The sequence below is a fragment of the Nerophis lumbriciformis genome, linkage group LG29 (genome assembly GCF_033978685.3).
Source record: "Nerophis lumbriciformis linkage group LG29, RoL_Nlum_v2.1, whole genome shotgun sequence".
Classification (NCBI taxonomy): Eukaryota; Metazoa; Chordata; class Actinopteri; order Syngnathiformes; family Syngnathidae; genus Nerophis; species Nerophis lumbriciformis.
In genome coordinates this window covers 15037458-15065288 of record NC_084576.2, presented here as the reverse complement: position 1 = coordinate 15065288, position 27831 = coordinate 15037458, and the positions used below count along the sequence as shown (strand labels likewise).

General features: G+C 46.1%; 2 protein-coding genes across 2 annotated transcripts; one reads left to right on the top strand and one right to left on the bottom strand.

Annotated features, from left to right (window-relative positions):
• Window positions 1-10781: 10781 nt before the first annotated feature.
• LOC133572188 (transcription initiation factor TFIID subunit 4-like) lies at window positions 10782-21302 on the bottom strand. Its single transcript, XM_061924983.2, has 15 exons — window positions 20259-21302; window positions 19835-20001; window positions 19662-19769; window positions 19404-19583; window positions 19176-19298; window positions 16635-16724; window positions 16358-16543; window positions 16167-16242; window positions 15979-16084; window positions 15646-15815; window positions 13598-13728; window positions 13390-13515; window positions 13241-13297; window positions 11781-11903; window positions 10782-11691 (listed from the first exon to the last, which is right to left on the bottom strand). The coding sequence occupies exons 1-15, from the start codon at window positions 21283-21285 to the stop codon at window positions 11545-11547; spliced, it is 2817 nt and encodes a 938-aa protein (XP_061780967.2). The 5' UTR covers window positions 21286-21302; the 3' UTR covers window positions 10782-11544.
• Window positions 21303-21745: 443 nt separating this feature from the next.
• On the top strand, window positions 21746-27781 carry lsm14aa (LSM14A mRNA processing body assembly factor a). Its single transcript, XM_061924984.2, has 9 exons — window positions 21746-22032; window positions 22586-22749; window positions 22830-22983; window positions 23051-23260; window positions 25861-26031; window positions 26125-26290; window positions 26385-26423; window positions 26500-26734; window positions 26820-27781. Exons 1-9 carry the CDS (start codon window positions 21912-21914, stop codon window positions 26841-26843), a joined length of 1284 nt encoding a protein of 427 aa, XP_061780968.1. The 5' UTR covers window positions 21746-21911; the 3' UTR covers window positions 26844-27781.
• Window positions 27782-27831: the final 50 nt, after the last annotated feature.

Here is a 27831-nt window from a genome sequence, read left to right as displayed (position 1 = left end):
TAAGAAGCAAGACACGTGTGAGGCTTACTGTACAAGTACAAGTAGCTACGTTCTGGTACTGGAACGCAGGACACACTGGCTTATGAAGGCAGGAGACTCATCAGCGTCAGGTGTGACTGCAGCTGCGTGGAGGTGCGGCTGCAGCAGGAGACGAACGCCCGTGGGCGTGTCCCGAGGAGGCAGGTGTTTGAACCGTAACAAGAAACCCATTATCAAAGTTACATTTAAACCAGTGTGGGTGGCACTGGGAGCAGGTGGGTGAAGTATCTTGCCCAAGGACACAATGGCACTGACGAGGATGGCGAAAGCGGGGATCGAACATGGAACCCTCAAGTTGCTGGCACGGCCGCTCTACCAACAGAGCCACACTACCCCTATTATTTAATGGGCGATTGTAGATTGCTTGAAGTAATATAATTAAAAGTTTAGGACCATGCTACTACTGCCAAAATGACTGTTGGACATGACATAGGCTGATCCTCAGGGACCTGGGTGGGGGGATTAGGGTTTTCCCTAGCCCTTGCCTTGAACTTGACCTTAACTTTAACCCTCTCTCGGTTAGTGTATCAATGGGTGGGTAGACCTTAGAGAAAGCTATATACAAGGCTACTTTGAATGATGGTACTGTTAAAAAGTTGTACCCAGATTGCAGAGTAGTACAAAGATGGCCGTCGTGAACCCAGAATTCATTGCTGCGAATAGATAAACGTTGAAACTATAAGTTACAATGGTACGCTGCATAGTGACATCCCGAACTCGAAGCATTTGTTAAACATTGCAGCTGTATGAGTCAATATCAACCAATATATGGATCCATCCTCAACAATCATGTGAAAACATGTACACTATTAAATAGATAAGAATATGATTGATTATATTGTTGTATAGAAGTTAAAGTTATTTTACAATAACTTAACCGTACCACCAAGTAGGAAAATCCCTAGTATAATCTATAAATGAGTTACTGAAAGAGAGTCTACAGGCTAACACTTTCTGATTTGCAATGGTGGCTTCTCTTTGAAACACATTGATTCACTATAATTTAATAGGCAGTTATAGATTGCCTGTTGCAATGTAATTAAAAGCTTGAGGTCATACTACTACTGCCGAAATGGCTGTTGGACATGACATGGGCTTACGTTCAGGGACCTACGGAAGGTAAAGTTTAACCCTGACTGTAATTCTAACCCCAACCCTAACCATAGCCCTCTCATGATAGCTGGTTCAATAGTTGGGCAGTATTTAGAGACAACTATATGCAAGGCTACTTTGATTCATGGTGCCCAGATTGCAGAGGAGTACAAAGATGGTCGCCATGAACTTGTATGCCGTACTGCCAAAAAATAAAAGCTGAATAGTGACATGCCAGGCTCGAAGGAGTTATTAAACACTGTAGACGTGTGATTTGATATAATCATTTGTATAAATCTGTCCTCAACACTCATGTGAAAAGATGTATATTTTTAAATAGACAGGGATATGCTTGATTATATTGCTACATGGAGATTAAAGTTATATTATAGTGATTTATCTGTACCACTAGAGGGGCTAATTCGTCGTATCATCTAAATTAGGATTACAGAATGTTATCATATCTATTATGATCTGGTATGAATTCTCTTCTCTGAAGCACTTACAAATTGCTTGTAGCAATTTAAATACAAGGCTAAAGTCATACTACGTCTATCAAAATGGCTGACATGACATGGGCGGACCCTCAAGGACTTGTGGTGGGTTAGGGTTTGCCCTAATCCTCTCTTAATAGGTTAATCAAGGTAGTACGTGGAATACCAACGGCACATGTGATTGGGCCACTGGAACATTACATACACTATATTGCCAAAATTATTTGGCCACCCATCCAAATGATGAGAATCAGGTGCCCTAATCACTTGGCCCGGCCACAGGTGCATAAAATAAAGCACTTAGGCATGGAGACTGTATCTACAAACATTTGTGAAAGAATGGGCCGCTCTCAGTGATTTCCAGCGTGGAACTGTCATAGGATGCTACCTGTGCAAGAAATCCAGTCGTGAAATTTCCTCGCTCCTGAATATTCCAAAGTCAACTTTGTTATAAGAAAAGTGAAGAGTTTGGGAACAACAGCAAGTCATCCACCAAGTGGTAGACTACGTCAACTGACAGAGGGGTCAGCGGACGCTGAAGCGCATAGTGCAAAGACTTTCTGCACAGTCAGTTGCTACAGAGCTACAAACTTTATGTGACCTTCCAATTAGCCCACGTACAGTACACAGAGAGCTTCATGGAATGGGTGTCCATGGCCGAGCAGCTGCATCTAAGCCATATATCACTAAGTCCAATGCAAAGCGTGGAATGCAGTGGTGTAAAGCATGTGGCCACTGGACTCTAAAGCAGTGGAGACGCCTTCTCTGGACTGATGAGTCACGCTTTACCATCTGGCAATCTGAAGGACCAGTCTGAGTTTGGAGGTTGCCAGGAGAACGGTACATTTCGGACTGCATTGTGCCGAGTGTGAAATTTGGTGGAGGAGGAATTATGGTGTGGGGTTGTTTTTCAGGAGTTGGGCTTGGCTTCTTAGTTCCAGTGAAAGGAACTTTGAATGGGAAAGCATTTTGGACAATTCCATGGGATGGCACTTCAAGTTCATATGTGAGTAAAGGCAGGTGGCCAAACACTTTTGTCAATATAGTGTATATGCGGCTCGAATCAAACCATATAGCTATTCAGCTATTCTCAGTTACGGTTTAGTTACACTGTCTTTGTATTCCTACTGGTATTGTTACGTACGGTGGGGGAAGAAGACGACACAACATCAGGGATCAGTTCAATAGGTTTATTGACACTAATGATGATGATGATGTATAGGGGTGTGTATTCTACACTAGGTGAATGGTGTAAGACGATGTGTATAATTAACAATGTAAATGTTACCAGGGGTTGTTGTATGTGCGTGTTGAATGAATCCTTCGTCAGGCCAAAGGGTCAAGGCGAGAAGGCAGGGAACAGAGGGAACACTGCGGGTAACACAGAGGACATAAGACACGGGCACAAGGGAAGCACAGAGAGAGCAAGTACGCGGAGGGAAACCGGAGACGGGATGCTTACTACGCAGAGTGAACTACGTTCCGGCACTGGATCTTCATGGTCCGCTAGTCTTTATGCTGTCTGCCCTCATGAGACCCAGGTGCGCGGATTGGTGATTGCCTGCAGCCTTGCAGGCACATGGCCGCAATGCGGGAAGTGCCAGCTGTGCTTGCAGCAGATGACATGCGGGATTGCGCATGCGCCGTGACAGCTATCTGGATATTTAAACCGTACCATGAGCCAAAGTAACCTTAAAAAGCCTAAGCTCTTTCAATTTTATTTTCTACACTGTATACAATTGTTAAAATGAATTAATTTTGAGGTTTAATAGAGTACACGTGCATATAGGTAATGTTAGGAATGATCTACTTATTAACTTGTTATTAACATACTTTGTATTAGAGTAAACTGATTTACCCAATTCCTTACTGGTCAATAATACACATTTGCATACTTTTTTAACAACTATGATTGATCCTAATGCTGTCTGAATAAGACCAAGCACTGTTTAAGACAACAGTCAGGGCAAAGTCACTGAATAGCTTACCTACCACAATCATGGTTTTAACATTCCCATCCATCCATTTTCTTCCGCTTATCCGAGGTCTGGTTGTGGGGGCAACAGCCTAAGCAGAGAAACCCAGACTTCCCTCTCCCCAGCTATTCGTCCTACTCCTCCCGGAGGGGTATTCCCAGTGGCCTCCTACCGTTCGGACGTGCCTTAAATACCTCCCCAAGGAGGCTCCAGGGTGGCATCCTGACCAGATGCCCGAACCACCTCATCTGGCTCCTTTCGATGTGGAGAAGCAGCGGCTTTACTTTGAGCTCCTCCCAGATGACAACGCTTCTAACCCTATCTCTAAGGAAGAGCCCCACTACCCGACGTAGGAAACTCATTTCTGCTGCTTGTACCCGTGATCTTGTCATTTCGGTCATAAACCAAAGCTCATGACCATAGGGGAGGATGGGAACGTAGATCGACCGGTAAATTGAGAGCTTTGCTTTCCAGCTCAGCTCCTTCTTTACCACAACGATCGATACAGTGTCTGCATGACTGAAGGCGCTGCACAGATCCGCCTGTCGATCTCACAATCCACTCTTCCCTCACTCGTGAACAAGACTCCGAGGTACTTGAACTCCTCCACTTGGGGCAAGATCTCTTCCCCAACCCGGAGATGGACTCGGACTTAGAGGTGCTGATTCTCATCCCAGTCGCTTCATACTCGGCTGCAAACCAATCCAGTGAGAGCTGAAGATCCTGGCCAGATGAAGCAATCAGGACCACATCATCTGCAAAAAGCAGAGACCTAATCCTGCAACCACCAGACCGAATCCCCTCAACGCCCTATCTGCGCCTAGAAATTCTGTCCATAAAAGTTATGAACAGAATCGTTGACAAAGAGCAGCCTTTATGAACAGAATCGTTGACAAAGAGCAGCCTTTGCGGAGTCCAACCCTCATTGAAAACGGATCCGACTTACTGCCGGTAATGCGGCCCAAGCTCTGACACTGATCATACAGGGAGCGGACTGCCACAGACAGACAGTCCGATACCCCATACTCTCTGAGCACTCCCCACAGGACTTCCAGAGGGACACAGTCGAATGCCTTCTCCAAGGAGATGAAGACTGATTGGGCAAGCTCCCGTGGACCCTTAAGGACCCTGCCGAGAGTATAGAGCTGGTCCACAGTTCCACGACCAGGACGAAAACCACACTGCTCCTCCTGAATCCAAAGTTCGGCTATCCGGTGTAGCCTCCTCTCCAGTACACCTGAATAGACCTTGCCGAGGAGTGTGATCCCACGATAGTTGGACACACCCTCCAGTTCCATTTCTTAAAGAGAGGAACCACCACCCCGGTCTGCCAATCCAGACGTACCGCAAAGTTGCAGAGTCTTGTCAACCAAGACAGCCCCACAGTATCCAGAGTCTTACAGAAATCCGGGCAGACCTCACCCACCCAGAAGCTTTTTAACTACCTCGGCAACCTCGGCCCCAAGCACTGCTTCCTCATAGGAAGACGTGTTGGTGGGATTGAGGAGGTCTTTGAAGTATTCCCTCCACCGATCCACAGTCGAGGTCAGCAGCACACCACCCTCACCATACACGGTGTTGACAGTGCACTGCTTTCCTTTCCTGAGGCGGCGGATGGTGGTCCAGAATCGCTTCAAAGCCATCCAGAAGTCGTTTTCCATGGCTTCTCCAAACTCCTCCCATGTCTGAGTTTTTGCCTCCGCGACCGCCGAAGCCGCACAACGCTTGGCCTGTTGGTACCTGTCCGCCGCCTCCGGAGTCCCTTGAGCCAAAAGGACCCAATAGGACTCTTTCTTCAGCTTGACGGCACCCCTCACCGCTGGTGTCCAACGGCGGGTTCTAGGATTACCGCCACGACAGGTACAAACCACCTTGCGGCCAGAGCTCTGGTCGGCCGCCTCGACAACAGAGGTATGGAACATGGTCCACTCGGACTCAATATCCAGCGTCTCCCTCGTGACATGTTCAAAGTTCTCCCGGAGGTGGGAATTGAAACTCTCTCTGACAGGAGACTCTGCTCGATGTTCCCAGCAGACCCTCACAATGCGTTTGGGCTTGCCAGGTCTGTCCGGCATCCTCCCCCATCATTGGAGCCAACTCACCACCAGGTGGTGATCGGTAGAAAGCACCACCCCTCTCTTCACCATAGTGTCCAAAACATGAGATCGCAAATCCGATGACCCAACTACAAAGTCGATCATGGAACTGCGGCTGAGGTGGTGCCAAGTGCATATATGGACACCCTTATGTTTGAACATGGTGTTTGTTATTGACAATCTGTGATGAGCACAAAAGTCCAATAACAAAACACAACTCGGGTTCAGATCCGGGCAGCCAGTCTTCCCAATTACGCCTCTCCACGTTTCACTGTAGTTACCAACATGAGCGTTGAAGTCACCCAGCAGAACAAAGTACTCCCTCGAGGGATTCCAAAAAGGTTGAGTACTCTGAGCTGCTGTTTGGTACGTAAGCACAAACAACAGTCAAGACCCTTCCCCCCACCCACCCGAAGGCGGAGGGAAGCTACCGTCTCGTCTTCTGGGTTGAAGTTTAACGTGGAGGCGTTCAGCTGGGGGGCAACAAAAATTACCACCCCAGCCTGTCCCCTCTCAGTGCGTGCAACGCCAGAGTGGAAGAGAGTCCAGCCCCTCATGAGAGAACTCGTTCTAGAGCCCGAGTTGTGCGTCGAAGTGAGTCCGACTATATCTAGCCGGACCTTCTCCACCTAGCGCACCAGCTCAGGCTCCTTCCCCCCCAGCGAGGTGACGTTCCACCTCTCAAGAACTAGCTTATGTAGCCGAGGATCGGACCGCCAAGTGCCATGCTTTCGGCTTCCGCCCAGCTCACATCACACCTGACTTCTATGGCCCCTCCTATGAGTGGAGAGCCCATTGGAGGTTTTAACATTGTTTTTCCTAAAACTAACATTGTTTGCAAGTAGATGTTCCAAACAATCAGGTAATGTATTTTTATATCCATCCATCCATCCATCTTCTTCCGCTTATCCGAGGTCGGGTCGCGGGGGCAGCAACCTAAGCAGGGAAGCCCAGACTTCCCTCTCCCCAGCCACTTCGTCCAGCTCTTCCTGTGGGACCCCGAGGCGTTCCCAGGCCAGCCGGGAGACATAGTCTTCCCAACGTGTCCTGGGTCTTCCCCGCGGCCTCCTACCGGTCGGACGTGCCCTAAACACCTCCCGAGGGAGGCGTTCGGGTGGCATCCTGACCAGATGCCCGAACCACCTCATCTGGCTTCTCTCGATGTGGAGGAGAAGCGGCTTTACTTTGAGCTCCCCCCGGATGGCAGAGCTTCTCACCCTATCTCTAAGGGAGAGCCCAGCCACCCGGCGGAGGAAACTCATTTCGGCCGCTTTTACCCGTGATATTGTCCTTTCGGTCATAACCCAAAGCTCATAACCATAGGTGAGGATGGGAACGTAGATCGACCGGTAAATTGAGAGCTTTGCCTTCCGGCTCAGCTCCTTCTTCACCACAACGGATCGATACAGCGTCCGCATTACTGAAGACGCCGCACCGATCCGCCTGTCGATCTCACGATCCACTCTTCCCTCACTCGTGAACAAGACTCCGAGGTACTTGAACTCCTCCACTTGGGGCAAGATCTTCTCCCCAACCCGGAGATGGCACTCCACCCTTTTCCGGGCGAGAACCATGGACTCGGACATGGAGGTGCTGATTCTCATCCCAGTCGCTTCACACTCGGCTGCGAACCGATCCAGTGAGAGCTGAAGATCCTGGCCAGATGAAGCCATCAGGACCACATCATCTGCAAAAAGCAGAGACCTAATCCTGCAGCCACCAAACCAGATCCCCTCAACGCCTTGACTGCGCCTAGAAATTCTGTCCATAAAAGTCATGAACAAAATCGGTGACAAAGGGCAGCCTTGGCAGAGTCCAACCCTCACTGGAAACGGGTCCGACTTACTGCCGGCAATGCGGACCAAGCTCTGGCACTGAGCATACAGGGAGCGGACTGCCACAATCAGACAGTCCGATACCCCATACTCTCTGAGCACTCCCCACAGGACTTCCCGAGGGACACGGTCGAATGCCTTCTCCAAGTCCACAAAACACATGTAGACTGGTTGGGCCCATGCACCCTCAAGGACCCTGCCGAGAGTATAGAGCTGGTCCACAGTTCCACGACCAGGACGAAAACCACACTGTTCCTCCTGAATCCGAGGTTCGACTATCCGGCGTAGCCTCCTCTCCAGTACACTTGAATAGACCTTACCGGGAAGGCTGAGGAGTGTGATCCCACGATAGTTAGAGCACACCCTCCGGTTCCCCTTCTTAAAGAGAGGAACCACCACCCCGGTCTGCCAATCCAGAGGTACCGCCCCCGATGTCCACGCGATGCTGCAGAGTCTTGTCAACCAAGACAGCCCCACAGCATCCAGAGCCTTAAGGAACTCCGGGCGGATCTCATCTACCCCTGGGGCCTTGCCACCGAGGAGCTTTTTAACTACCTCAGCAACCTCAGCCCCAGAAATAGGAGAGCCCACCACAGACTCCCCAGGCACTGCTTCCTCATAGGAAGACGTGTTGGTGGGATTGAGGAGGTCTTCGAAGTATTCCCTTCACCGATCCACAACATCCGCAGTCGAGGTCAGCAGAACACCATCCCCGCCATACACGGTGTTGATAGTGCACTGCTTCCCCTTCCTGAGGCGGCGAATGGTGGTCCAGAATTGTTTCGAAGCCGTCCGGAAGTCGTTTTCCATGGCTTCCCCGAACTCCTCCCATGTCCGAGTTTTTGCCTCTGCGACCGCTGAAGCCGCACACCGCTTGGCCTGTCGGTACCTGTCCGCTGCCTCAGGAGTCCCATGAGCCAAAAGAACCCGATAGGACTCCTTCTTCAGCTTGACGGTATCCCTCACCGCCGGTGTCCACCAACGAGTTCTAGGATTACCGCCACGACAAGCACCAACTACCTTGCGGCCACAGCTCCAATCAGCCGCCTCGACAATAGAGGCGCGGAACATGGTCCATTCGGACTCAATGTCCAGCACCTCCCTCGTGACATGTTCAAAGTTCTTCCGGAGGTGGGAATTGAAACTCTCTCTGACAGGAGACTCTGCCAGACATTCCCAGCAAACCCTCACAATGCGTTTGGGCCCGCCAGGTCTGTCCGGCATCCTCCCCCACCATCGCAGCCAACTCACCACCAGGTGGTGATCGGTAGAAAGCTCCGCCCCTCTCTTCACCCGAGTGTCCAAAACATGAGGCCGCAAATCCGATGACACAACTACAAAGTCGATCATGGAACTGCGGCCTAGGGTGTCCTGGTGCCAAGTGCACATATGGACACCCTTATGTTTGAACATGGTGTTCGTTATGGACAATCTGTGACGGGCACAAAAGTCCAATAACAAAACACCGCTCGGGTTCAGATCAGGGCAGCCATTCTTCCCAATCACGCCTCTCCAGGTTTCACTGTCGTTGCCAACATGAGCATTGAAGTCCCCCAGTAGAACGAGGGAATCACCCGGGGGAGCACTCTCAAGTACTCCCTCGAGTGAATCCAAAAAGGGTGGGTACTCTGAGCTGCGGCCTGGCGCGTAAGCGCAAACCACAGTCAGGACCCGTGCCCCCACCTGAAGGCGGAGGGAAGCTACCCTCTCGTCCACCGGGTTGAACTCCAACGTACAGGCTCTGAGCCGGGGGGAAACAAGAATTGCCACCCCAGCCCGTCGCCTCTCACTGCCGGCAACGCCAGAGTGGAAGAGAGTCCAGCCCCTCTCGAGAGAACTGGTTCCAGAGCCCTTGCTGTGCGTCGAAGTCAGTCCGACTATATCTAGCCGGAACTTCTCCACCTCGCGCACTAGCTCAGGCTCCTTCCCCCCCAGCGAGGTGACGTTCCACGTCCCAAGAACTAGCTTCTGTAGCCGAGGATCGGACCGCCAAGCGCCCTGCCTTCGGCTGCCGCCCAGCTCACATCGCACCCGACCTCTATGACCCCTGCCATGGGTGGTGAGCCCATTGGAGGGGAGACCCACGTTGCCTCTTCGGGCTGTGCCCGGCCGGGCCCCATGGGGACAGGCCCGGCCACCAGGCGCTCGCCATCGTGCCCCACCTCCGGGCCTGGCTCCAGAGGGGGCCCCGGTGACCCGCGTCCGGGCGAGGGAAATCTGGGTCCTTGGTTTTTATTTTTCATGGAGGGTCTTTGAGCTGCTCTTTGTCTGATCCCTCACCTAGGACCAGTTTGTCTTGGGAGACCCTACCAGGGGGCATAAAGCCCCCGGACAACATAGCTCCTAGGATCATTGGGACACGCAAACTCCTCTACCACGTTAAGGTGGCAGCTCAGAGAGGAGTGTATTTTTATAAAGAAGAAAAAATTTACCACCAAACTTAACCAAAAACAAACAGAATAATGCATTGTGGGTACACGGTGACAGCTATTTTAACAGTCCCGTTGCATTCTAGGGAAAAAACATTACTTAAAATAGCAATGTATTTACTTTGTGGCATTACCAGGAGGCGAAATATCTTTATCTAAGTTAAGCAGAAAACCTGTTACTGGTGCCATTACTTAGCATATAGAGTGGCCATGCCGAAATTGAAAGTTCCTGGTTCAAACCCAGCTTCAGCTGTTGTGTCTTTGGGCAAGACACTTTACACACTTTTCTCCTAGTGCCACACACACTGGTACAAATATATCTCACCACCACCAAGCTTCAATACAGGTTTTCTCAATGTAAAGCGTGTGGCGACAATTGTGAAAAGTACATTATATATATCATTCACTTTAATTACATGAAGAAGGGAAGTGCTGCTTTGGACTCTTTTTTTTCTGCACAATGTTTAGTCGTTAAACTTGCATGTTAACTTTTTTTTAGCCAATCTTGCAACCAAATACCTCAAATTCACATAACATGGTATTTGACACATCCTAACTGTTAATATGCTAACTTTTCAGAGTCATATAACTTGGTTTCTGGTCCATTCTGTTAGCATTTCATTTTTGGCTTTGGTTGCAAGGAGGTGCAAGGGCCCGTTCAGTGCTGCTTGCAGCTTTAATGTTTTTTATTTTTGCTTCAATATTTTAGGGTAATTTTATACACATCATTTAGGGGATATTGAGTTACTTCTCATTCCACCAGCTAAAGTGATGAAACCTCATCACGGTAATCACTGGTCAACTGTTGATGACATCAGTGCTCTTTTGACATATCTTTATTTAATTTTAGTCAAGGTACAAACAGGTGTAAAATTTAATGATTGAGTACAGAATATAGGAAATATAAATAATCGTAAAAGTTCATGTCGACCAACCGGTGCGCTCGTCAGAAACAAACATGTAAAGCGTTAAAAACCTCCAAAAAGTCTTAAAAAGTGAAGAAAAACTGCATTATGCACTACAAGATAAAGTCACAAAGTCTTTGCACTGCGACACGTTGCATCATTGAGGGGATCACAGGCGGGCTACGCCTGAATGAGGCGCCAACGTTTTTCCCAACAAAAAAATCACTTGCATTTTGATCAGATAAACAGGTGGACAAGCCTGCATCCTAATCCAGGTGTCATCATTAGAGCATCATAGCTTAGCATATGAATGCTAAATGTGAATTCATTCATGGTTTTTATCAAGGAGTTCATCAGTAAACAGTCTCTGAGTGGCTCGACAGCATGTTAGTGTAGTGAAACCATGTTTAGTAAAAGATGGCCACCATAGGGTCCATGGCAACAAATCCGTGCTGTTGTATTTGTGCAGCTTGAAAAAAAAAATGTATGTTAGCTTTAAGATAAGCTAATGGATGCATTGTATTCCTTAGCAGACAGTCACATTGTGACCTCACATTGCCTCGTTGCCACGTCGTGGATACTTTCAGGTGGGGGGCGTGACTCATGGAGTGGGAAGGCTCTGAGCCGCCGTCTGTACCAAGCATGGGCCCCAGGAGGGCAGGGTCCGGGAGGTACGCCTCACTTGAGCAGCGCTTTATAGAGCGTTAGCGAGCGCGCCGTGCTGCCGTCCTGCTCTAGACACACGATCAAGTCCCTGAGGTTGACTCTAGTGATGCGCTGACGCAGCTGCTGGCGGGACGAGGCGGGGCTTCCACTCGACACGACCTGAGTCAAATACAATACTGACTCATTAGTAAGTTCATTACCGGGGGGGGGGCATCCTTTTCTGTTTTGACAACACAGATGAACATTACCTCTGTGCAGGCTGTAGTGCTACCCGGCGAGTCCATCCTGCGTTTCTTCCGAGGCCCAATGGCAGCCAGCGCGGTGAGGTTGGCGTCTCGCTGTCGGATTTGAGCCAACTCCTGTTGCTGCATCTGTTACAGGACAAAAAGAAAAGTTAGGTTCTTGGTAGGGCTGGATAATTATTCGAATTTCGATTTTTAGCTTTTCACAATCATAAAAATATTACAACGAAAAAAACGATAATTGCCCGCACAAAGTGCATGCAAATTCCTGAGCTTGTACCAGTGAAACAGATGAGGAGCGTATGAGAGAAAAAAAGAGCATGTCTACTAGATGTTTGGGATCTCACCATGGTTGTTACTTTTTATTTCACACAATGCTAGTATTCCTAATCAATAATCACTAAACCTAACAAAAAAAGTACAGCATTTCCGAGTTAACATAACCATGGACAAAGTCACAGAGTTGGCCAATAAAACGGAATCCACTGTTAAACGCAGAATATCACGGAAATTGACATTAATTTAAGTGAAATGTTGTCACTGTGAGGGAAAGGAACATTTGTTTGGGAAAATCATACCGCTCATTCGTCCCCGAAAACACATCCTAAATGAAACAATGTCGAGAGCAACTAAACTACGAAGCTAAAGCTAGCAAGAACAAACCATACAAGCACAATACATCTAATCTGTTGTTGTAAACGACATCACGGATGTGAGATCAATGTCGAAACAGGACAGCAGTTGCAACTTGAGAGGCTCGTTTATTTTTTATTTTTTTTAAACGGCCTCTGGTCGCCTTAAAACTCGTCAAGCTCGGAACAGCAGCACACATCCCCCTTTACAATAACAGCGCTGTGCGGAACATTCGGTCTGGCTGGGCTAACAAAATAAAGGTTTCAAAAAAGTACCTTACACAAGCATAATGCATTAAAATACTCATTGATGCATTTACAAAAAATATTATTGCTTCGACTTTAAATATTGGTAAAAAGTGTCCAATGATGTATTGCACCAACAAATGTGAGGATTTTTGCATTTTATAAAATTATTTGTGACACAAAAAGCACACACTCTATGGTGGTAAAAAGGGAGTAAAATGTAAAGATTGGAATTTAATACAATTAAAAAGGAAAAACTAAATGTTATTATATTGCTATTGTTTTTATTGTTGTTACTATTATTATTATTTCACTTGTTTATTCATTACTAATTTATATCTCTTCTTCTTTTAAATTATATTACCGGTATTTAAAGTTGAGTTTTGGCGACTTTTACAATAAATACTCTTTTTTTCAAATTAATGAATAATCGGGTTATTAATCGTGATTTCAATATCAATCAACATAATTGTGATGATTATTTTTGCTATAGTCATCTTTCCTGTAAAACCAATACATTAGCATTAATTTGTAGCACTCGTTTAAAAACTTTGTGTAGAACTTCTCCTCTGACTGATGAGCACAAACCTCTTTGGCCTTCTGCTTCAGGCGAGCCTGCTCGGGATCTTCTTGTCTGGCACGACTCTGCAAGAGAGACACGAAGGCTCACTTCAGTGCTGAAAAGGCTGGATGGCGTCACTCGTGTGCAAACAAAGCGTAGTCAGTCAGATCAGGACCTTAGCGGCCTTCAGCAGAATTTCTCGCTCTTGCTCGTCCTTCCTCTGCTTCTCCAGACGTTCCAACTGCTCGAAGAAACGAAGCTGAGAGCGAACATCTGACGTCTGTTCGTGATGATCTTCGTCCTGATGACAGAAAACAAAAATGTCAGGCTTGTCTAACAGACGCCACATGGACACAGACCACCTGGACACCTTTTTCTCTCACCTTGACTCCGTCTGCTCGGTGCTGAGCAACCATGGTGACCTTCTCCAAGACCGCGCGCAGTCTGGACTGCGTAGCGTGCGACACCAAGTTGACCACTTCAAGCGGCACCTCGCTCACGCCCAGCTTCCTTGCTGTGGAGGCGACGCAAAACACAAGTATTCAGAACTGTTCACCTGATGGGTGTGTTAGAGGAACATTTTCCCACCTTTGAGCAAAATGGATCGCTTTAGAAGTTACTGGCTTTGGCCACAGTTTTGTTCAAGGAGATAAACACAATGATCTCACTGTTATTTATCCATGTGCACACACACACTTTTATTAATCTCTCTGGTTTTAATGGGTTCATTAGGTACCAGGTGTGAGGAGCGAATGTAGAGAAGAATGCGTTCGGCATACACACACACCAAGTTATCTTTAAGTTTCGACCCCTGCCAAAGCAAAGCAGCCGAGGTGGACAAAAGCATGCGAGGGGGGGCGACCATTTTAGAGATTGCTCCGCATTTTTGACGCCTCAGTCCTCTATTTAGTGCTGATATTGCTATTGTTTGTATTTACTCTTTTGGTATAGCAAAAAATATTCATCTTCAATTCTAGTCGCCTCTCATTTATTTTAGACAGCCTTAGAATTAAAGAATCTGGGTGGACTCTTCCCTTCTAAAGAGAGGGTCCCAATAAGAAGGTTCTTCTCCACAGCTTAATTCACACGGTGGTCAAGCAGCTTGAGTGTAGTATTAAAACAAGTGAGAGTGAGTGTAAAGTTTGAGCAGAAAATGCCGTATTGCTGTTCTGTTTTTGGGTGTTCCAGTCGTTCAAATACAGAGCTAGGAAAGAGTTTTCGTAGAGTCCCGAAAGAAGTGGGTCATAAAAGTAATAAAGTCAGGGAAAAACAAAAGTGCATAGAAGGAAATGGCTCTTAAAAACATCTTGTGGAATACAATCGGACCATGTATGTGTCTACAGCCATCACTTTGTAAAAATGTTTGTTTGAACATTTGATGTGTTTGACAAACGTTCTGTGATTCAATTCAGTTTATTCTCTACTATATTAGTAGTTTGAGAGCAGAAATAAATGTAAAGAAAGGACAATAGATTGCATTAGTTTGTGTTCTTTTTTGGTGGTTCTGCCTAAATATAACTACAAAGACTTGCTTGTGCATATAAACTAAAGTCATGTTAAGTCCTAGAAATAAATATTGTGATTGTTGGTCCAATCCACCGTATTTTCTTTCTCGATTTTCATAATAGAAACTAAAAGCTTAGTTGTTGTTGTTGTTGTGCAGGAAAGCCAAGCGACACGGATGACCACATTGTAGCGTTTTTGGTGATATTTGTGAGCATCAATAAAATATCCTTAATAGTAATAATAAACTAGACAAATAAATCTCTCGTAGGCTCAACAGCAAAAACAGTTTTTTGACATCGCCAGCAAAGATTCATGCTGAACAACAGGAACATATACAGCTAAATAATGAGACAAAATATGAATTTCACAGCATGAAAATAACTGCAGACATGAATTGTAGATGAGAGTAATATTTGTAGCAGGAAATCAACTTCAAACAAACGTATCCTTTTTCTCATTAGCGTCATGATCACAGCAGCCCGGCACTCGTTCTGTCAATCAAATACGTTACCAGTGCACGAATAAGTCCAATTTTGTGTTTCATCGATTAATGTTTAATTTGTGGACCGGTCAGATGTAAAGACATGATGTGCCTTCGATATTTTCTTCTCTAAATGCCGTAAGTGTCAAGTGAAGTGAGGTAGAAGTAACGTCTTGGTCATGATAAATGGTTTAAATCTTTAAAAAAATAATTTTTCTTAAGAGTGCAAAAATCCACACCATCCCTTTTAAACTATTTTTTTCATGATCGCTTTTATATTTGCCTCTAAACCTTTTAAAATACGCCTAAATCTGCACTGATGCAGGTAAAAAACAACAGGAGCTTAATGGGGGTTAGACCATCGCCTGAAATCTGGAAGTGCCTCGAGGTCACATGATTGTAAATATATGTATGCACTGAATCGTATGACCTTTGACCCATTACCTGTCTCCAGGATGCGGCGGTGCAGGAGCCCAGCGGGCAGGAAGGACTCGTCCTTGCACGAGCGGATTTTGGTGCCGACAAACTCGGAGCTTGTGGCAAGAATGCGAGCGTTCTCCTCGCTGAGGTTGACACCGGCCATCGAGGCTACGTCGTTGATGTCGTCGTCGTCCCTGCGGAGGTCGACCGTTGAACGACATGTTAGTCGGAAAATTAATTTAATGCCGTTGTCATGGTGACCTAGGGTCCACTACTTCTGACAACATGAAGCAGTGCGGGGAGATGAAATACTTTTTAGCCCAACTGAATCAAGCTGACCAATGACCAACACTTCACCTGAAAGTTCCGCCCCCTGGGTCACCCACTTTCTTCTGATTGGCTTGCGCTGCCAAGTTAACAACACTTCTGCCAATGATGGCGGCAGGCCCTCGGACAAATGTGCCTGCAGAGAACCCAAATGTCACGCCGTCGGTTTAATGTTCTTGCTGCACTTGGTGGTCTGAAGAGGCGCCCACAGGACTCACCGTGGGGTCTGATGGTCTGACCCATGATCATCGACGGACGAGTCTGAAGCGTGTGGACGCCGCCTCGGCCCGCAGCCTAATAAATAAGAAGTGGACAGCGAGGCTAGCATTTAGTGTGGAAGAAGCCTCAGAGGTCCAAGCAAGGATAAGTCCTGGTTCGGAAACAAGTGTACAAAAGATGGTCACGGTACCAGAGTTGTGCTGGTGAGCGGAGCATTCATTCGAACAGCGCCGGCGACAGGGCTGATGGGTAACCGTGGCCGAATGGCGGCGGTAGTCCCAGCGACGTGGGGAGTGGGAGGCGGGACGCAGGCGGCGGGTGTGACCAGAGACTGCTGATTGCTAAGTAATGACTGACGCAAAGCGGGAAGAGTTTTCTGGAGACAGAAGATATTTCAAGAAGCGTGGATAGATTAATGATGGGTTAGAGATAACTCCAGCACAGCAAAACCATGAGAGCGCTAGTACCTTGAGGAAGGGGATGAGGTAGGGCTGTGGTGAGGACTTGAGCTCCGCCTGCAGACGATTGGTGAACTCCTCGGGCTCGATCTTTGCATCCTGGACAAACACAACCGCCAAGTGAGGGTAGAGTTAGATATAGACGATATAAAAATGGCCGATGATACACATTTTAGTACTATCATTATATCGTGATATTACATCTTGATGACACATAATTAGGGGTGTAAAGGTACGTGCATTTGTATTGAACCGTTTCGGTACGGGGGTTTCGGTTCGGTTCGGAGGTGTACCGAACGAGTTTCCACACGAACATATTAAGTAGCCAAAAGCTAAAGTCTTAACAAGCTGCTCTGCGTTCTGCCTATGTCTCTGTCAGTACTTTCTACACAGCACCCAGCATTGTCCCACACACACAACCATCTGATTGGTTACACACGGAGCGGTAACAGCCAATCAGCAGTGCGTATTCAGAGCGGTAACAACCAATCAGCAGTGCATATTCAGAGCGCATGGAATCAGTGCTCCAGCGTCGAGCAGGTAGGTGTTTAGCAGGGGAGAATAAGGCAGCGGACTCTCCCCAAATTATAATAAACACCTCCCAGTCAACTACGGTACTAGTAACATCACTATGAGCCCGTTGACGTTCTAGAAACCTAAACGGCAGCTCAGCTCGCTCACAGTCCTGGCTTGAGGTGAAGGCTAATTAGCTTTTAGCGTAACGTTCGCTCATTTTGCGGTGTGTGTTTGTGTGTGTGTGTGCGTGCGTGTGTGTGTATGTGTGTTACGGACAGCAAAGCCCTGTCTGTCTGTTATTTCACTTTACCTTGTTCTGTGTTGATTGAGCTGTGTTGAAGCAGCAAAAAAGGACATTATGTTAAATGAAGAGTTTCTGTCTCTGATAGTTGATTTAATAATGTAACTGCATCCTGAAGCCTACATGAACTCCATGGTGTTCAGGGATGAATAGTCTCTCCTATTGCTATTGTACTATTTTTTTCAGCTATCGTTACATTAATCGTTAGTAATGGAGCATCCTAGTTTTGAATGGCAGGGTCCCTGCTATCACATGTTGATAAAAATATAACATTTACATAATAAAAAACAACTACAGGCTTACCAAATTATGTAATACATTAAGCATGATGAGTTGACTTGAAACTGTTTAATGTTGCACTTTTTAAATGTAGAAGAAAAGTTTTGTCATTTTATTTAATCTGAGCGACAACTTGAGGCAGTTTAATGTTGATTAACGTGGGCAGAATTATTATAGTGTTCCCAATGTTAAAAGGATAAAGCCATGGTTTACAAATTTGGTAAATAAATAACCAAAAAATGTATAGTTTGTTGTTTTCTTACTGTACCGAAAATGAACCGAACCGTGACCGCTAAGCCGAGGTATGTACCGAACCGAAATTTTTGTGTACCGTTACACCCCTACACATACTAGCTGTGTTCTACAAATTTGACAGCGACGAGAGAACTATTGTGCTCTCAATGCAATGTAGCATCCTTAATAGCGGCTAATGTCCCTCCACCGTGCAGCAAAACCACTTCTAAATCAACAATCCTCACCTCCACGGTGGCAAATAAACATATTTAAGTATAATCACCCTGGAAAATTAATAGATAAACATGCTACACTACACACTGTAGGAGTATAAGCTAACTGCTAACATCAAGCTAGAGCTCTTGAATGTAAACAAAGGTGGGTGGATCGATACAAATATCAACAGTACCCATACCAAATAAATTTGGCCGATACCGCTGTGGTTAATTGAATATTATAATTATCATCAAATAATCTTTTGTCGTTATTGTTATTGTTTTCAAACTCAGGAAGTAAGTCCCTGGACACAGGAGGACTATAAGAGCAACCCAAAATGTGAATCAGAACGAATAGTAGGAAATTCTTAAAATATTTTATTGATATTGTTACACAGCCATTCTCTATTTTTCCGTGTGATTATAATTGTGATCAAAATGTAATCATTCAAGGGTCTTAATAAGTATCAGCATTGGTATGATCAATACTGCCCCTGTAACTACTTAGTATACGTGATTGATACCAACATTTGTAGTATGGCTACAAAAGTACTGTAAAGTATTCAAACAATATAAGAATAAGTGCTAATTACTTTTTCCAAGAAAGACAGATAGAACCATATTACAACAAAAAGTTCCAAGCTATTAACAGAAAATTAGCAAGTATATTAATAATAGTTTTGACAAAATAATACAACTGGAAATAAAGCTTTGTGTTACCGTGTACATCAGTAGCCAAATTAGGAGCCTTTGTAACCTATTTTGAAATGGTTCTATCATCATTTATACGCAAAATAATATATTGTAATATATATTGTTATTGCAGGACGCTGCAATATATAGCTTGATATAGATTTTAGGCATATTGCCTGTCTCAAAGTGACACACACACACACACACACACACACACACACACACACACACACACACACACACACACACACACACACACACACACACACACACACACACACACACACGCACACAATAAAATAGGTTACTTACAAGGAGATCCTGGACCAGAGATTTGACATTCTTGGACGTGTCGGGTGAGGGTGAGTTGTTGGATGCCAACTTGATGAGCATGGCCAGGAAGTTCTTGCATTTCTTCACGTTTTCTTGCATTTCCTGTTGACACAGTAAAAGTCATTGGACTGGCTAACAATCCCGATTGAGTTGACATTGTAACAAATTGGTAACCGAAGTCAGCCATCAAGCTGTGGATAGACTCACCTGGGACACCACAGCCACCCTGGTAGTGGGCGTGGCGCTCTGAGCAGGCGAGGCACCGGTCACGGGAGGCGTTGAGGATTTGACGACGGGCGCCGCCTCCGCCGCCATCACCGTTGGGGCCTTCGGAGGCGGGGTCATCATCACTGACACGGCGGGAGCACCGGGTGCGACAGTGATGGCCTTATGACCCAAAACTACAACGTCAACATGGCCGCCACAAGCAAAGACGCATGTCTAAAAATGTCAACGGAGTCACACCTGGACAGGGGAAGAGGTGGAGGACGAGGTGGAGGAGGACGAAGGAGACGGGACCAGTCTGGTTTGAGTGGGGGTGGTCAGGCGGATATTCTGAGGCGTACCAGGTGTCTGCACGCAACAACATCAAACACCAACTGCTCGACACAAGTCAAGTCCTCCCGTCCACAACTCACCGAAGGGGCGTTGCTGACCCGGATGGCGGCGGTTGCAGTTGGAGTGGCGGGTCTTTGAGCGATGTTAGCTACTGTGGCACTCTGTTGCGTCTTAGCCTGCGCCTGGGCCAGAACCTGCTGCGGGACCATGACCAGCTGACCCGTCTCAATCCGGACCAAAACCATACCTGACATATACACAGTCAACTCTTTAGGAAGCTCCAAGTAAGAGAGACCAGAACCACTTTGAGTGTCACCAAACTTGAGAGTTCGAGCTGTAGTGTCTTGACTGTTTTAAACAGCAGAACTTCTACAGAACCAACATGTAGGTAAAGGTGCCCACACAACCCAATAGGTTTTCTGTAAGTTTTTACAAATGCTGAAGTACACGGATTTACATTTAAAAAAAAAAAGTAAATATGAGAAAGTTCTGGCTCTGGCTTACCTGCAGGCATAGAGAACCCAGGAGGAAGCTGGATGGTGGCCTGCTGCTGAGGCCGAACAGCCAACGGGGGCTGGGGGGTGGCCAGTCGTGTCATCCCCGTCACGATCCCGGGTCTCTGCTGCTGGACGGATCCTGCTACCGCGGGGACGCCAGCAGGTCTCACCATAGTCACTCCGGGCTGTCCCAGCCCGTTAACGGCCAGCTTGGGCGCTGCAGCGGATAGACCCGCAACACTCTGGGGCTGAGTGACGGGCGACATGGCCGGAGCGGGTGGAGGGGCGCCGGTCAGAATGACAGAGTTCCCAGCCGCGGGCTGACCGGGCACAATAATCTTGCCGTGGTTCACCAACGTAGTCGGCGAGGGAGCACCCGGTGACACCAACTGCCCCCCTTTAGGATCGAGTCCGTTCTGAGCAATGCTGACAGTCGGGCTGGGGAGTAATTGTGGGGGGGCGGCGGGAGCCGTAGACTGGGGTCCAGGGTGGAAGTTGGCAGCCATGACAAGAGAGTTACTCGCTGCTGCCGCGGGGGCCACACAGGTAGAGTTCAGCAACTTGACAGCTCCTGCGTTGCCGTTTAAACTTTGCAAGCCCGGCGAGGCAGTCCTGCTGGGTTCAGCTGCCCGCTGGAAGCTAGCGGCGGCAGGCTGGGTGCTCAAAGTTTGGACTCCCGGTGCGGGGACGGTTGAGATCGAAGCAGCCGACCCGAATGTGTGCACACCGCTCCCCCCACCGACCAGGGCTCCGCTGCCGCCAGGGGAGGTAGAAGAAGGGTGAAGCTCGCCGGCGGAAGACTGGAGCTTTAAAGCCGCCTGTAGGTGTCCTTGTTGCGGCTCTTGGTCGCGCACTTTCCCTGAGAAGTGACTCGCAGCGGTCGGAGCTCCGTCCCGTTTTCCGGTAGAATAAGACGCAGCGGGTGCTTTTGGTTGCCCCAATTGTGATTCCAAAGAGCCAACTAAGTCGCTGACTGCCTTTTCGTCTACTTCATTGAAGAGCATGTCCTCCAGCGGGTCGGAGGCTCCCGCCATCTTTGATCGTGGACCGTTGTGCAAATCGTATTTTAGAATGTACGCATGCGCGGAGGATCAGCAATGGTTTTGACCATAGAACTAGAAGGAGTAGACTGTGTTTTTTTAAACATATGCACGTATCAAATTGTTAGATATACTTTTAAAAATCGGATTATAATTCAGAATTCAGAACTAGCGCCAAAACAAAGATGTGACATTATTCCACCTTCAGGAACTATTTGTTCGTTCACCTAAAACGAGTGAAAGCTTTTGGTTGCTAAAGCAGGTTAGCTGTTGAGTGTTACAACACATTTGCACAATTTCCTCAAATATTTTTAAAATGTTCTCTTTATTACTTTTGTTTTTAAACATTGATCCGTTCGACGGCCACCAATGTCGAGCTTCGTGCTGCAATGCTTTCCTACTCAATGGAGATCTATGTGTACGCGAGAGACTACAATTTCCCATCAGGCCTTGCGCGTGTGGAACCCCCCCCTCAATGGCGGATGAGGTAGCCATGTTGTTGTAGCAAAACTGCAGACGAATTTCGTCGCTGTCGACTCTAGTGACTTCTGCTCATCTACCGGTTCGGAGTGCTCGTCCATTTTGCTTCTCGTCACAACCGTCGTTTTGTGGAGGACAACATGAGTGGCGGGACGCCGTACCTCGGCAGTAAAATCAGCCTCATCTCGAAGGCCGAGATCCGCTACGAAGGGATTTTGTACACCATCGACACCGAGAACTCCACGGTGGCTTTAGCTAAAGGTGGCAAATAGCTAACGTTGTAACTAATGGCTGCAACTGAATGAGATAGCTTGTTATTGGTCCAACCGATACAATTACCAAATTGTTTCTAAAGTACTAGTATCATACAGGACTGTTCAAAGTAGACATTCGGCCCACTTAGAGCTTACAGCCACAATTTTCACTGCATGCTAACTCCTGTGGGAAGATTAAGAACCCAAAATTCTGTTGAAATGTTCTTAACGTAAACGACTTTCCGTTTTTGATTTAAACATTTTTTTTAATATCCTGAACAAGTAGGCTAACACCAAGTTGCTTTAGGCAAAGTTGAAGTTTGCTAGTGTTCAAGCATGATGACGTCACTAGTGGTCTGTCCAAAAGCAGTTTCGAGATTGTTGGCGCGGCATTTAATATTTGACCACTCTTTGTGACAATTAAATTAGCTAATTAGCAAACAGTGCTTGGCAAATATGTCTATTTGTGGTCGGAATTTTACCTAGAGATGTTTAAAACATAATACAATACATGATGTGTGCCAGCAAGTCTAAATGACACCTGTCCCATCTCATCTTAGTGCGTTCCTTCGGTACTGAAGACCGGCCCACTGACAGGCCCATCCCGCCTCGCGATGACACCTTTGAGTACATCATCTTTCGAGGAAGCGACATCAAGGATCTGACAGTGTGCGAGCCCCCAAAGCCCACAAGCTCCTTCCCCCAGGACCCAGCCATCGTCCAGGTGTGTGTTCCAACACAAGACCCTTTTAATTGACTCCTTGAATCATAATTGTAAGCCCTCTCTCTCTCTGTCTCCATTAGTCCTCCATAAGTTCCACTCCATCATCCTCGGCCGCTGTGCTTCCCAACGCCTTCCCGTCTGCAACTTCCTATGGGCTCTTCAACCGCGCCCCGCTTTCCTCCTACAACCAGTTTAACACCAGCACCCTCGTCGCCCCTCAATATGGAGGCGTCGGTAAGTACTAACATCCATGGCAGTGGAAACGCGTATACCATCTTCCCAATTTTGTTGTCCCTCCCAGGACGCAGCAGCCCACCTCCGGATCCTGTGAAGAAGAGCGCCCCCATTGTGGAACAGGTGAGAAAATCTGCTCCAAGCACTGCCACGGCTGCCGTACCTGCCATCCCAAGCCTGGGTCGCCGTAGCCCCGCCCAGACTCGTACGGCTCCTCCCACTTTGACTCAAAGCACTGGAAGGACTCCACAGCAGGACCTTGTGGACCCGAGGAGGGGTGAGACTAGTTAGAGCCCCTTCACACAAACGTAAAGGGGAACTGCATACCTGCCAACTACTCCGGTTTTCCCGTAATTAGTACGGTTTTCATCAACCTATTCCGGGTTACGGTTGCAGTGATAAAAAATACGGTTTTTCATTAATTAAAAAAAAATTTTTTTTTTAAATGCGCGAGGCTATTTATAGCACCGCTGCCAAGCACGAGGCACCTGTTGCCGTTGTTTCCAAACGAGCGAACGATCATGGAATCAGCCGGAGAAAAATCGCAAACGAGTCTTAAACTGAAAAGAAAACTGCAGTCATTCCGTGAAGAATATTCAAAAGCCTATCCGGGAATAATTATCCGTTCCAAAAAGGGTGAAAACTACGCGAATTGCACCTTGTGCAGACAAGATTTTTCGATCGGACACGGAGGAATTAGCGATGTAAAAGACCACGTTGGGACAAAAGAACACAAGTCTAATGCCGTTGCTAGCGATACAAGTGGAAAACTTTCAACGTTTTTCGGATTTTAGCCACAAAAAGGTAATGACACCAATGTTATCTATTGGAATTGTTTAGTACTGTTATACTGTTAAAAGTGTTTATACTATTTATGCTTTCAAGTCCAAGCTGAAGAAATCTTGTTAAATGTTGACAGCATAACTACCAAAATACAGAAGTATGTCCTTAATATTTTTGCAGTGCTATTTCTGTTGAAAAGTTAAAATGATTACATTAGAGATGTGATGTGCCACTTTTCAAGTGTCTGATGGCTTAAATTAATTTTCATTAATTTTTCATATTTTGAATTCTTTTGAAAGGCTTACAAAAAAACTACATATGAATTGTAATTCCATGCTATTGACAGGACTATTAATTTTAATGAAGTTAGCTTACCATGTTTACAGTATGATAATTGTGATATAAATGGGAATTTTAGGCACAGAATATTTTATACAATTGAACAAGGCAGTAGATTATACAAGCTTGGACAGAAAGTTAATGACACCAATTTTTTTTTTAATGGAATTGTTTAGTACTGTTTTACCATTTGTTTACTGTAAAAAGTGTTTATACTGTTTATACTTTCAATTAACAAATTTAAGTCTTGTGAAAGGTTGACAGGATAACTGGCATTAACTGTCAAAATAATTTCAAACTATTGAAGTTAGCTTACAGAATAAACATGTCAATCAACCCATATGATTTTTGCTGTAATATTTTTGTTTTGAAAAGTCACTGTGACTGATAGAAAAGTGATGGTTTTAGCAACATTTTAACCTGTCTGAATGCTAATAATCATTTTGCGTCGGGGGGCGAAGCCTGAACCCCCCACCAGGACTTTGTCCTGGACCTACCGGGGCCTGCGGCCCCTGGACCCTGGCTACTAGGTTTTTCTGATATCAAAAGTTGGCAGGTATGGAACTGCACTTTCGGGAAATTTTGCCTATCATTCACAATCCTTATGTAAGACAAGCACACATATGTTTTTCTTTTTTTTTCTATGAATTTTAACTCGTAAATAAACATTAGCAAAGATCAGCTAACAATGGAGCCAATGGGAGTCGCTCTATTATGTGTCTATAAAGCACTGGAAAAAAAAAACGTCCCAAAAAACTATTTTGTATACATGTTGTAAGTATATATGCGATGTAGTAACAGGCACATTCATAATACCATGTAATGTTTACATATTTTGCTCATTTTAAGTATACAGCGGTGTATTAATTTCACAGACTCATCACAATGGTCGCTTTTCCCTTCAACAACAACAATTACTACGCCTCATGGAGACTTCATGAGAGCCAACAACGATTACTTTGGGGAAAAGGATGATCAGAACCTTATATTTTTGAGCCTGAATATAAGGAGGATGAGCTACAAGTTTTATAAGGTGTATACTAAACCAATCTAGCATTAGTTAAACACTAAGCATCATGTAGCACTATTGCTAAGTGCTAAACAAGACAATACAAACTACAAACATAATAAAACAATTGCTTACTGTACTATCTGCCCTCACTGGGATTCGGACTGATGTTCATATTTTCCCGTTTATGTGAAGAATTAATTATAATCCCAACGAAGGGGTAAAAAAAAAAAAGGTGGCTGCAAACGAGAGTCTTTTCGTGTCTTTTTCGTCATCTCGGGGTTTAAGTTGAACTTCTCGGTTTATGGCCACAACCTTTTAATATCCATGTAATTATAATTTAGAATTAACTTTCCCTAACCCAGAGGCGATCAAGCAGCTCACCGGCTCAATTTAGCAGCACAAGCTAGTTAGCTCTCTGTGATCACGACACGGCTAAAAATAGTTTGTTTTAGATATCGATATTTGGTTAATAATAAGGTCACAAGACATAAATAGGGTATTGTTGGCATTTTGTGGATGTTTTTTTTTTTACTGCTTTATCGGCAAAATATTGTACTTCCATTAGCTGCATTGTTAGCCACCTCAAACTTTATGACTTAGAATGCATAAAACAATACAAAAAAAAAAAGTTCTTGTTTTACACAGAGATTGTGAATAATAGACAAAATTACCCCCAAAAAGGGCAGTTCCGCTTTAAGCCGCCATGTCCACTTTCCTTAACATTTCTTTCTTCTTTTTTTTAGCACACGCTAACCGGAGGGGAAGAGGGGGCGGACACCGAGGTAGGGGCCGCTTCAACGTGCGACGTGACGGTGCCGTCAAGTTTGAGAAGGACTTCGACTTTGAGAGCGCCAACGCCCAATTCAACAAGGAGGACATTGAACGGGAGTTTCAGAGCAAGCTGAAGATAAAAGGTCATCACCTGACTCCCAAGACCACCAGTCCAAGTTGATCCAAGAAGTCCAAAAGAGTACATGGTGACAATGATGATTTTTCTCTGCTGGTAGACGACAAGTCGGAGCAGGCAGTGAACGGCGAAGAGAAAGGCGAGTCCGGCGTTGAGACACAGAACGACACGAGCAACGCGCATGAAGAGGGTGACACGCTCGGTCCGAACTGCTTTTACGACAAGACCAAGTCCTTCTTTGACAACATCTCATGTGACGACAGCAGGTATGTACCTGCTGGAGTTTGCACGTCTTGATCAGAAATGACCCTCCTTTCCCGCCACGTCATTTTGCCTTCGTTCTGCCCCCCTACCCACCAGAAAAGCCAACGACAGGTGTGGAGGCAGCGTTTTCCCGAGGTAGTTGGTTTTTTCAAGTCATGTTACTCACAGATGGTCACATGTGCCCCTAATGATTGCCTCGCCCTTCTCGAAGAGAGCGTCGGAAGACTTGGGCGGAGGAGAGGCGAATGAATGCGGAGACTTTTGGCGTCCCCTTTCGTCACGGTCAGGGCCGTGGGGGTTATCGTGGTCACGGCTTCTCAGGCTTCCGTGGAAGTCGTGGCCGTTCGTCCAGCCGGGGCTCCTTCGCGCCGCCACAAGGCTTCAGAGGCGGATACCGTGGAAACAGCCAGGCCGGGCGGGAGTTTGCCGACCTATCAGCATACAGGGTGACGTGTGCCGCATGTGATCACGCAGGTATATTGTCACCATGTTTCGTATTTAATATTTATTGTCCTTTTCTTTTTCTTCTAGAAGGACAACAAGGTGGCGGCGTAGCGGCGAGGAGGAAAGTCGTCACGTTTTTGTCACCAGCACTGGTTCACTTACAATGTGGCGTTTTCTGAGCTCAACCTTTGATAAGATTTTCTTAGCTGTCCAAGCCCATGCTTTATTTGGGGAGATGTGGTATTTTTTCTACGAGACGTCACGTAGCCTATCGCTTGCCTGTGCTCCGCTCGTTCCTGCCGTCTGAAGTCCTCCTCAGCTTCATCTCGTTCCAGCTCCTCACATTAAAATGTGCTCGCTTCGCCTCGTAATTCCAACACGTTTTGACCTTTTAAAGTACGATTTAGCGCCCCAAAGATACAAGATTACACTTGCACTACTCGAGCAGCAGGGGGCCCCAGCGTTGTCATCAGGGATGAGCAAGTTATGTGATCATTTGTTCCCTTCACATGGCATAATCGCACTTCAGTTAACTGCCAACTTTAACTTTTGCTAAACGTTCTGTAATTAGTAAGATGAAATGTCATTAAAGTAACAGTAAGACACCAAGTATCAGATTGCTAGAAGACTGTTCACAATATGCAAAATATTCAAGAATATCATAACAAAAAATAGTTGTTACAGCATTAAGTTACCGCTTGTGTGTGTGTTGACGTAAGAATGTCAGGTCAATGGGATGAGGATGAAGCGCATGCAGACACAGCTGATCATGTTTATTATTATGACTTGATCTGTTGCCATGGTGACAGGGTCTGCATCAGTGACCAATAAGATTCCGACCTTCACATTTGGATTTGAGTGTTCTGGAATTTCCCGGCAAATAAACGTTTCAAGAACATCATTGGCATGCAAAATAGTTCTTCTCAGTCATTGACTCGGTCATCCAAAAACACAAGCGAGTTGTGTGTGATGCAATAATGTAAACTTTCTGAACCAGCATGGCGTGCACACGCCTACTTAGTCACAATAAAACATGAATATCAACACTATATACGCCTCTTTTTCATTTGGTTTTTAACTTCAAAACTTTACCAATCTA